Here is an 11,832-nt window from a genome sequence, read left to right on the forward strand (position 1 = left end):
AACAGCTGTATGATTTGATGTCTGTCTCTTCTCCACCCTGCCACTCACTCCACTGCAATCATAGCATCATCACTCACCTGTGATAGGCTCCATTTGAGTCATCCTTTGATTACGGAGAGCTCCTGCCTGTAGCTGTGCTGCTTTTTTTGTGTGTGTGTGTTTTACCATCCATCATGTCAAGAAAAATTGTTATAAAAAATCCATTTGATGATCTTATCAATTTACTTCTGTATCATTTATAAAATTTTCATGGTCAAAATTGTTGAATTAAATTGAGTCAGTGAGAGATTTTGCCTCACCTCTTATGGTGCCGTGTCCCACCCACCTACTAATGTAGCCATTTAGATAAGTCTAACAGATCATTTAGGAGCTACAAATCATTTGCTAATTTCAGCTTGTAATTACTACATAACAGTCTACTGTAACTTTTTGGCTAAAATGTTAAAGAGAACCTTAGGATTCACTTTGAATAAGCTCCAGAATATGATTTTGATACTTTGGAGAGAAAACCTTGAGTGAATCCATTGAAACATGTATTTATCTAATTATTTTGCATCAGCTGACTCTGTTAAGCAGGGAGGCTTAGTTTTACATGAATTTGCTTGACAGTGGTCTATAATGGGAACCATCCAGGACAAAGGGGGCATATTTGTTGTCTATTCTTCTGAGATTTTCAATTCAGTTTATTTATATAGCGCCAATTCACAACATGTAATTTTAAGGCACTTTACATATCACCAGATCACACAGTCAAATTGATTCAAGGTTTTCTATCTATGGAAAATCAGTTGATTGCATCGAATCATTGACTCACAGGCAATCCCTCACACTAAGCATGCTTGTAGCAACAGTGGAGAGGAAAAACTCCCGTTTAACAGGAAGAATCCTCCAGCAGAACCAGGCTCAGTGTGAGCGGCCATCTGCCGAGGCCGACTGGGTTTCAAGGAGACAGAAGCAGAGATACAAGAGGCAGCTGTAAAAGGCGGCCCCATCCAGGGAACACACAGCCAGGCAGACGAGCACCGAGCCAGCTCCCATGCCAGAGGACGAAGAGAGCACATCCAGCCAGTCACAGTCAGAGAAACAGGACTACACTGAAAAACAGGCAGATCTCCAACATCTATAAACACGGGTGTTGATGGCAGCAGAACAATTGATATTTCTCTCCAGGATGGTGTCTCAGCCAAACAGGAACAGACGAGGCAAAGCTACTATGAGAAATAGCAGAGAGAACATAACGTTAGAGATTGAACTAACAGATTCTGCAGAGTGGGAGAATAGAGATAGAATGACGCAAAAAGATGAAATAGGGGTCCCTATGTCCTCCAGAAGTCTAAGCCTATAGCAGCATGACTGTAGAGATAGCTCAGGATAACCTGAGCCATTCTCACTATAAGCTTCATCAAAAAAGAAAGCTTTAAGCCTACCCTTTAAAATAGACAGGGTGTCTGCCTCACGGACTAAAATTGGTAGTTGGTTCCACAGAAGAGGAGCATGATAACTAAAAGATCTGCCTCCCATTGTACTTTTTGAAATACCAGGAACCACTAGTAAACCTGCAGCTTGAGAGTGAAGTCCTCTGTTAGGAACATAAGGAACAATCACATCTCTGATATAAGATGGTGCTTGGCCATTTAAGGCTTTATATGTGAGAAAGTTTTTGTTGCCTATGCCAAGAGTGAAGTCTGCATGCTGACACTTGTTTAAAGATTGTTGAATTAAATTTAGAAAAGCCTTAGAAACCATATTATACATGAACAAATGGACCAAGATATTACTGTTCATAGTTTGAGGCCATTCACCAGGATGACAAAGACAAAACCTGGGCTGAGTGGAAGGATGGTGAGTTTCGAGGGTGTGAAATACTCTGCCGTTCAGGTTCAGCTACTTTCAGAGAAAGAAAATAAAGCTGCATGAATTTTCCAGTTAATCACCTAACCTTAATAGAACATCGATAAAAAGAACTAGACTTTAGAGGTACTAGAAAGAGTTCACAGAACCCAAAGGATTAAAGGAGTATGTGGAAGAAAGTGCCTAAATCCCACCTGACCATTGGAGGTGGCCCTCCTTACAAGTGGAGACTTGAAGCAATCTTCTTCAACAAAGGCATCTGTTACAAAGCATTAAATGAATTTCTGCAAGAATGTCTGGCACTCTTCCCTTATGCCATTCCATTTTATTTCACATAACTAAATTCACAGACATCTGTGGTCAACGTCTATGCATTTTTACACTAGATGGGTTCTAATTCATGTCAGTGACTCCTTTAGAAACATGTTAATTATTGGCTCTTAGTTTAAGTTTTATAGTTTTGATTAGCTATTTATGTAAAACCTGTGAACTATGGTCATTTTAAGATTTCTGACACAAAAACGGTGGAGTATGAGATTATATTTCAGTATGTGCTGGAAATTAGATTTAAATAAATGTAGAATTTGGTGAATTCTGGATTACATGGTAAAATATCCTTTCAGTTTTATCACAATTGTATGCAATATGTTACATGGACCACATACAAGAGCCAACCAAGTAAACTAGGGGTAAATTAGCAGATTGGAGCAAAATACCTACACCAGCTGGTATCTTGACTTTCACTGCCACCATAGCTCCAATGGTCACATACGTCAATATGCCTGATTGCCACGTACCAAAGCAAAAGCATTTATCCAAATTCGTCACTGGAAAACAAGCTAAGGAGGTCATAAGAAAAGTGTTAGGACAGCACTAAGACAGTAATTACAAATGTTGACTGTTAGAACTAAGATGAATACTCCTTGAAGGCTTTGCACTGTACAATGGTGATCAGAAACACTAGAAGGAGAGTGACACCACCAAAAATGCACCATCTGAACCTACTACCACTCCCCAATGTCTATACTGCAGAAAAATATGTGGGACTGGACTTTTCACACACCTGAATATCTACAGGGACCAAACAGAGGACAGTCATATTTGAATTCAAGTGACCACAGATGATGATGCCGATGATAACATGTTACACGTTAAATAAGGGTGCCTAGGGAAAATTGCTGTCTTGATGGAAAACTAATTTTCCCACTCAGACAGTTTGATCACAGAGCGTAAAATCTGTGCTCCTCCTCCTCCTCCTCAAATCTTCTCCCTGACTTACAGAAAGGCCTCCCAAGACATTTTCCCTGAGTGAGCCTGACCTTCCATTAATTGACTCTAAATTGGATTGTGACAATGCAGACTTTCCAACAAGGCCGTGTCCCTTGAGGAGTTTCACTCAGAAGTTGTAGTTGCAAAGCATCATACAACACAAGTAGTTCTTATGCTGGAAAAAATAAGCCACACGGGGGTTGTTAACTCGTTCAATAACGTGGATTACATTCTATTTTCAGAACAAATATAAAAATAAAAATAAAATAGAAAAAAAGCTTCTATAGCATCTTCAAGAAAGGACAAAAAAAATCCAACAGTACAACATTGTTGTACCTTATTTAAAAAAAAATCTTCTTTATCACAGTGAAAATATAAAATTTCAAAGACAATGTAAAGTTAGTATATAACACATTCACAATTTGAATATTATTGGCTTTTGAAGAAAGTTAAAAGCTATTTTAACATCTTTTTTAACTGTTTATTCTCATGAGCCCTCGTTTATCCAACACTGACTACAGAAATGGAAAATAATGCCTCAGTAAAATCAGACTTCCTGTTGTGCAGTCTGTTCAACCATGCAACATTTCATCTTTGTACAGACTAACAAAAGTATAAAAGCTTCACACTGTTAAAGGTAGTAACACTTATGCAAGTGTGAGGTATCTATACCTTCACACAGTGCGCTATAACAGAGAAAAGAAACATCAATGACTGTTTAATCTTTTTTTCACAGACTTACAAGTTTGTTTTTTTTTACCTTCACATATTGTTTCTATTTATAAAAATATGTTTCCAGTTTTCTCTAACAGCAGTAATCATTGGTAACACAAAAATACATTCCACATTTAGTTAATAATACTTAGATGTGGCAGTGTCAGTCTGAAGTTTATGGATTTTAATCGCTATATATTACAAGGTAAAATAAAAATACAATATAAGAATGAAATATAATCAAAAACTTTAGTTTTATGCAAATGTTCTCATCTAAATGCAGGTTTAAATCTCTTCTGCTATTTGAAAAAAATGTGTGGTCACATAAGGACAAGACTAAGCTATTTAGGGGTTATAAAAAGAAATTAGACAAGTGAAGTAAATATTTTTTTACACGAAAGAGCATTAAACAAACTGTGAGCATGGTGGTGGTAGTATCATGCTGGGTATAGCATCAATGATTAATGATTCAATTGCATCGATGCAAAATTAAAACATAGAGCCACATCGTCATCTTTAAGATACGCCTTGATTTTAAAATTCACTGTTATGATTCTCATTATAAGGAGAACACTCTCCTTGTATTTAAATGACCAAATCTTATATTTTTGTTAGACTGGCAGATATGAGGTTTAATGGATCACAGATTTGTAAACTAAACTGAATAGAAATTGTATTGTTGCAGACTTTACTAACGTTGAGTTTGTGGATTTAAATGTGCTCCATAATTGTGCAAAAATAGAGTGGTTATATATCATCCAGAAGGATGCCAGGGCTTTGTTGAGGGCTCCAACAGTTGTGGACTTAAGGTACATCAATCCAAATATTAGTAGAGATATATGTAATTGAGCCTGAATTAGAGAAAGGTATCTATAATACACTGCTAAAACCAAAAAAAGGAACACATCTCAGATCTGAACAAATGGCATATTCTCACTCGATAATTTGAAAACAAAATTACACAAAAATCACTAATGGAAATAAAAGTTATTAACTAATGCAGGCGTGTTTTTGGAGATGAACACAAAATTAAAGTAGAAAAACACACCACAGGTTCATCCATCTTTGATATAATGTCCTTATAATAGATCAAAATGAGGCTCAGTATAGTGTGTGGCCTCCATGTGCCTGTATGACCTCCCTACAACGCCTGGGTATGAGGTGGTGGATGGTGTCATGAGGGACAGCATCTTCTTCCAGACCTGAACTAAAGCTTCCCCTAACTCCTGGACAGTCTATAGTGTAATGTGATGTTGGTGGATGGATAGAGACATGATGTCCCTAATGTGCTAATCAGATTAAGGTCTGGGGAGCGGCTAGTGTATAGCTTCAATGCTTTCATCTTGCAGAACGTGCTGACATATTCCATTCCCATGCAGTCTAGCATTGTCCTGCATAAAGAGGAACCCTGGGCCAACCACACCACAGGTCTGAGGATTTCATTTTGGTACCTAATGGCAGTCATGCTACCTCTGGCGAGCACATGGAGAGTTGTGCGGTCCTCCAAAGGAATGACACCCCACCCCATTACTGACCCTCTGCCAAACAGGTCATGCTGAGGGATGTTACAGGCAGCAGAACGATCTCCATGGTGTCTCCAGACTCTGGGTGTGTTTGATTTCAGAGGCTGCATCCTCCAAGGTCCCGGTCTATCTGGACTGGATCCTTCGAGGTCCGTGAAAATAAGGAGGCCGGTAGAGTTTTGGCTATGGATTCAAAAAGGTCCAGCTTTCACCGCACGTTCGCTTTGTCACCTAGCAACCATGATTGTTGACACAAAAAGCTGGAAAACAATGGATACAGAACCTTTCACTGTTGTTTTATAATTTTTTTATATTTATTGTAAAGTGAACAAAAACTACACTCATGAGAATACAGAGTGGAATAAAGGTGGCAACCACCAGGAGCATGAACAAATGAAAGCAAATATAAAAGGGGTAGAAAGAGATGAGTAAATCTAAATAATATATGTATAAAAATATATCTGCAAAATATCTTAAATGCAAATATTACCCGTCACATAATGACTCAATAACCATTTAAAAAAACTATGAATTTCAGATGGAGCTATTCACATACTTGTATTATATTAAACTGCACTTCCAATATTCACCACTGTTCGGCGCCAAGAACTTTTTCCTCTGAGCATGTCCAGCCAGCTTGCTTGGACTCACAATGAATCATGGGATATCCAAGGCAACATAGAATACACAGAGTCCTTCAAAACAGGCAAAAAGAAGAATGCATTTGTCGGCCACATAATAGGGAGTCTTGCAATCCAAACAGGCCTCTGCGCTGCACTATGAGGTAATCGGCCTATGAAGCTGGCCTTCAGAGGACGCAGCCCATGAATTTGAACTCAGCATCTGTCACTTCTGTAACATGTGCTCAGTGTGAATTTGGTTTAATCTGTGAAGAGCACAGGGTGCTAGTGACGAATTGCGAATCCTGATGTTGCCAAGCGTCCTGCACAGTGTTGGGCTGTGAGCACAACCTCCATCTGTGGACATCGGGCCCTCGTACCATCCTCACGGAGTCGGTTTCTAACCATTTGTACAGTGACATCCGAATATGTGGCCTGCTGGAGATCATGTAGGGGAGCTCTGGCAGTGCTCCTCCTGTTCCTCTTTGCACAAGCATGGGAGTAGCAGTCCTGCTGTTGGGTTGTTTCCACCTGACAGACACAGGAAACTATCTAGCCACAGTTTGCATTAATGTGGCATCCTGGATGAGCTGCACTACCTGAGACATAGATACAGAAAAGATGTCTGTGATTGCCACCTGCAAAACCACTCCAGTAATGAGTGTGTCTTGCTAATTGCCAATAATTTCCTCCTGTTGTCTCTTCCATTTGCACAACAACATGAGAAATTGATGGTCAATCAGTGTTGCTTCATACATGGACAGTTTGATTTAAAAGAAGTTAGATTTAATTGAAGTAATATTGTTTTGTTGATGTGTTCCCTTTGTTTTTCTGAGCATTGCATAAAATGTAAAATCTTTGAATTCATATCTTGGATTACGAGTCAATGCATTCAAATAATGCCTAAATAAATCCCTGAAAGCCTAAATATGGTACTCCTGCACATGATGAGTGTATGTAAACTGCTGCGCTTCACTGTAAAAACAGCAAGCCCTCATGTTCAGAGTTCTGCTTCAAAGAGGTGAGTAAAAAAGCACTGCCAAAACATCCAGAGTGCCCATATTCGTTGGGTTTGTCAGTCACGCAGCCGCTGTCTCCGGGGAATCTGTGACAAGAACTCCACATCATCATCTGAGGTAGAGGGGTGAGTGAGTATGATCCGGGGAATCTGCAGCATGAAAGAGAAAACGATTGAAGAAATAAAGAGCAGGTTATCAGATGTGATGAATTTAAATGTTCATTTTTACCCTTTTTAGGGGGAAATTTAAGGTTATGTGCTACTTAGCACCTTGCAAAATTATTTATACCCCTTGAACTTTTCCAAATTATATTAGATGTGAAAACAATTAAAGATATTGGCAGAACACCATTTGTAGTGAAGAACTAAACCTCTTCATGGTGGAGGCAGAATAATACAAGGGGAATGTCTTGTTTTTCTTTCTGAGTATGGGTACCAAAGCTAGTCAGTAGTTGCAAAGTAAATATGAGGCTGTCCGCAGAGGAAACATTTGAGATGTTAGAAAATGAGGGACTGGAGCTAAGATGATTCTTGCTGTAAGGGAATGTCTCGAAAGCCCAAACTGTAATGAGTTAGATTGAGGTGTAATCATTTGTTGGGATGCCCCAGTAAAAATATGTAACAGCACTTTAAAATTCCTGCTCACACAGACTCTCAATTCAATCTGGCTTGGTTTATGCTATTTTGCAAAGAATTATTGACAAAAATGTCAGTATTCAATATTTGCAAAACTGGCTTTAAAAGACTTGAAGCTATAAATGTTTCACTGGACCTTAATACCCTTGCATGCCAGACTTTTCCACCAGCTTCACAATGATGCTTTTTATGTTAAGTGTTTCAACATCAGAAGTGTTTGTGAACTTGAAATGAGACAAAATATGGGGGGGGGGGGAATCAAAGAGTATAAATACTGGCAGCATCGCTGCGGTTTGAAAATGGCAATGAATAAATCTCCCTACCATCATTGTGTGATTCATCTCTTTAAGAGTGTCTTTCTTGAACTCCTCTGCTTCAATCTCAGACACGGTTTTGCTCAGATCGCTGTCAGAATCAAGCTAAAACATATGGAAAATTTGTCAATATCAACAAAACGAGAGAAAAAAACTGTACAAGAGTAGACAATGTGTGCTGTTTTTTAGCTGTCTGGATTGATGGCTGTAAAACAATGTCAAATTTTCTATTATTTACTCTTCTCATGCCAGGAAGTGAATAAAAAAAACACCCACATTGTTGTAACCATTGCAGACAACAGCTTCAATCTTCTTGGGCAAACAGCTTTCTGCCTCTTCCAGTTCTGAGGAAGGCATCCTCTCTCTGAGCACCTTCAACTTGATGCAGCTCCCAGCATTTCTGAGGGCAGCGACTGCTTCATGGTGGGCTGCCCCCTGCATGCACAGACCGTTGACCTGAGAGGGCACAGGTCGGGTTATAAATCTTAGTGGCAAGAAGAGGGAGCAAGAGTGTGTCTCTGGGGAAATGACTGGAAATTACATGTTTGGGGGTTTATTTTTTCTCTCTGTCTTTTTTTTTTTTTGTCAATCAGCTTGTGCTCCCTTTTCTCTCAGTCCACACTGAGAGGCCTCTGTTGGTCTATGATGCCCCCCACTGGTTAGAAGCGATAAATCTAAGCTTCATAACACTGCAGTATATTTATGTAATACTTTCCTAAGGAATCAAACTTGGCCAAAGAAAAAAAAAACAACCAAAACAAAAAGCAAACATTCACTTTCCTACCTCAAGCACTCTATCTCCAACATGGATCCCAGCCTTTTCAGATGGTCCTCCTTGAGCTACCCTTGAAATAAAAATACCCTGAGAGGGAAAAAAAGTTAAGATTATAAAGCAATAAACTTAAAGTTTTCTCAGTTGGTTCATACAGTTGAGACAACTATAGGATTTTAGAGGCGCCTGCTTCAAATCATCCTCATCCAGAAAGCCAAAAAGCTGCCGAGTAAAAGACTGATGGGCTATGTTGCAAGACTGGGCAACTCTGCTCTCCTACTCCAGCACTCACCTCATCGTGATCTTTGTAAGGCAGAGATCCTTTTCCGCCAGCAATGCTTATCCCCAAACGACCACTTTGGCCCGATACTTTGATCTGCAACTGATAAAAAGCTTTCATCACAAGTAAAGCAAAGATTATGTGTAGTTCCCCCCTGATAGGAGCAGCTCAGTATAGATAACAGCAGCTGAAAATGGATTATGAACATATGAAGACACTCCTGAATTAGTTATAGCAAAGCCAGGGGGTTATTTTGACATTTAGGTAACAGGCAGTGTGAATTTACTTTTAATGGCACTTGAGAGGCGGATTCTGCAGGAAGACTGACTGGGGAAGAGCTCAGGAAGCTTGTGACTGATGGTGTCCTTATCTTGCAGACAGGGTCTCCATGGAGACCGGACCCTGCATTAAGAGCTGTGGGATGTGAGGAATTCTTGCCCTCTTGTGTTTCATCTATCTGATGGCGAAACAGACGTGGTGGAGCTTCTCTCGTAGAAAAACAACCTGTACAGCTCTGTTGGTATAAGAGAAATTAGTGCTCTCACTGTCCTCCAGTGAAATAAAATAGAATCAATCTACAGTACTGGGTTATATATATAGTGCTTCTGATAAACAATTCTTCCCTCTGAAGATTTTTCAAGGTTTGTTTTATGTTGCCTGTTTTATTTCTGGTTGTTTGAATAATTTTTTTCTGTTGATAAATAAAAATACATTTAACAGAAATCATCCATCCATTTGTTTTCATACCCCTTTATTACAATCCCACTAAATAAAATAAGGCTTTATTGCCTTCAGAAGTGGATTTATCAGCGACTAAACGCATTAAACGCTCATGTAAAACCTTAAGAGGTTCTGTTGGCAAGAATAGAAGATGTCCTTATTATGACACAATATCCCTCTAAAAGTCTTCTAAAAGGAATCAGATTAAATATATTTACTGTAGAACAGTTTATATAGTGAATTCCTCTCGACAAAAATTTATTTGCATAAAGCTGAATTTATTATCAGTTTATGATTAGTTTTAAATATTCACTTTCCATGTGAATGCAGTGCATACATTTGTTTTGAAACTTTCAGTGTCGGGTTTCATGTAGAAATGTTCTAATGTTTAAATGTTTACATTTAGAATAGTTGTTTATAAATCTAAATTGAGCTATAAACATTGATTATAGAACTAAAATTGGTGTAAATTACCATTTTGTGTTCATTCCGTAGTTTAAACATTTGAATTGAATTTTTTTTTTTTTTTTATATATATTTTTTAGATTTAGATAAGTTTTCTTCTTAAAAGGCTTATTATTGACATAGTCATGCACGTAATTTTGGAGAAGGGACAGGGGGAAAATGTCCCTTGCACTTTTTCAAATGTCTGTTTTGGTCCCATGCACTTTTTACTATCCAAAAAACAATTTTATGCTAAAGTACACCGACTATCATTATGCACTAGAACCAAGTAGAAAAACTGCAGCTCAAGCTGAAGCCCACTTCCCTGAGCTTAAACCGCCCAAAAGCTCCTGATTGGCCCACCGTCTTTTCCTGTGTGATTGGCTGTCACTCCTGAGAAGCTCACTTTACAAACATCTTATGCGCCACTGAATCAGGTCTGGGATTGGATGGTCAAACACGCTAGAGTTAGTTACATTATAAAAAACTTGAAAATTTCATCCATTATCATAATGCATATCTATTTTAAACCTATATGTTGTGCTTGATGGGGCTAAGGTGGGAAGTCCATGTAGTTTTTTCCAACAAGCCATGTAGGGGACAAAATTAAAGGAAAAGATACAGCCAGAGCTTCTGTTAAATGGCTCAGATCAAAGTATAATGAAGTGAGTTATCAATTGCAAACATTTAAAGGAAGTAAATACTTTTGAGCGGTGCTGTATCAAATAACTGGATGATCTCAGCTGTGCATTTAGAAAGTATTAAGTCACAGCTTAAAGCTAGCTGGATCAAGAACAACTTTTTATAGTGGGGATGGTATCAGGAAATCAGATACAACCCATTTTAGTCTATTGAAAGACCTTTAGAAATGCTGCAGCAGCTAAAAATTAAAGAATAAAAGCAGGTCTGCTTCTCAAGCTAAAACAAAAAAAAGGAGAATCTGTGGAGAGCATGGAAGAGTTCAACTAAAACAGACCTCTTCTGCTGGTTCAGCTCTTTCTTTGCTCCTCTGTAGGTCAGAGCAGCAAACACAAGCATTATTCTTGACAGCAAACATCTGAGGTCCCCAGTCTTTGGTCCCAGTCCAGCTGAAGTCTGAGACGGCCCAGCTCTGGCAGCCGGTCCCGGGGGGCGGATTACTGTGACGGTTCCTACTCTCCTATAGATAATCAGAAGACATCAGCTGACGCTAAAAAAAATAAAAAAAGTCATTTCAGGAAGAAGGACCTAAGCAATGACTGGAGGGATAAAAAAAAGTCCCTGATCCTGACTGTAAGTGCTCAACGTCAAGCTGTTAAGGAATGAAAACAAAAAGTGAACGCTGCAGTATTAAAATCCTGATCTTATTCACAGAGAATGCATACTTACATACAGTAACAGATTCAAAGAGCAATCTTACATTTTTTCCAACAACATAGGCTTGATTGAACCTGAAATGTGAAAAGATTACATAGAAAAAGGCATGCCACTGCAGCATAAAACGCAGCACATGCAGGGTGGAGGTGCTCTACATCATGCTCAGCTGGTTGGAAACAACAGGGAAAACAAAAGGATCTGGGAGCTTATCTATTATGTCAAAACCATGTTTCATTTAAATCCACCCCAGCAGCCAATTTTCTTTGGATGAGCATCATTTTGAACCCAACGCACCTTTTCTTTTGCCACACTCTG

At 38.8% G+C, this 11,832-nt stretch overlaps 1 protein-coding gene across 1 annotated transcript; it reads right to left on the reverse strand.

The window, feature by feature from the left end:
- Window positions 1-6,715: 6,715 nt before the first annotated feature.
- On the reverse strand, window positions 6,716-9,137 carry LOC107084600 (protein scribble homolog). Its single transcript, XM_015374522.1, has 5 exons — window positions 9,010-9,137; window positions 8,730-8,807; window positions 8,222-8,401; window positions 7,955-8,050; window positions 6,716-7,145 (listed from the first exon to the last, which is right to left on the reverse strand). Exons 1-5 carry the CDS (start codon window positions 9,115-9,117, stop codon window positions 7,053-7,055), a joined length of 555 nt encoding a protein of 184 aa, XP_015230008.1. The 5' UTR covers window positions 9,118-9,137; the 3' UTR covers window positions 6,716-7,052.
- Between the last annotated feature and the right edge of the window lie 2,695 nt (window positions 9,138-11,832).

The sequence above is a fragment of the Cyprinodon variegatus genome, unplaced genomic scaffold, assembly GCF_000732505.1.
Source record: "Cyprinodon variegatus isolate N-32 unplaced genomic scaffold, C_variegatus-1.0 Scaffold104, whole genome shotgun sequence".
Taxonomy (NCBI): domain Eukaryota; kingdom Metazoa; phylum Chordata; class Actinopteri; order Cyprinodontiformes; family Cyprinodontidae; genus Cyprinodon; species Cyprinodon variegatus.

Excerpts from the sequence above, each read along its gene's own strand:
- LOC107084600 (XM_015374522.1), bottom strand. The coding sequence starts at position 9,117 with ATGAAAGCTTTTTATCAGTTGCAGATCAAAGTATCGGGCCAAAGTGGT. Across the intron at positions 8,402-8,729 it reads TTGGAGATAGAGTGCTTGAG|GTCAACGGTCTGTGCATGCA; the intron begins GTAGGAAAGTGA and ends GTGCCCTCTCAG. Across the intron at positions 8,051-8,221 it reads TCTGCAATGGTTACAACAAT|CTTGATTCTGACAGCGATCT; the intron begins GTGGGTGTTTTT and ends CATATGTTTTAG.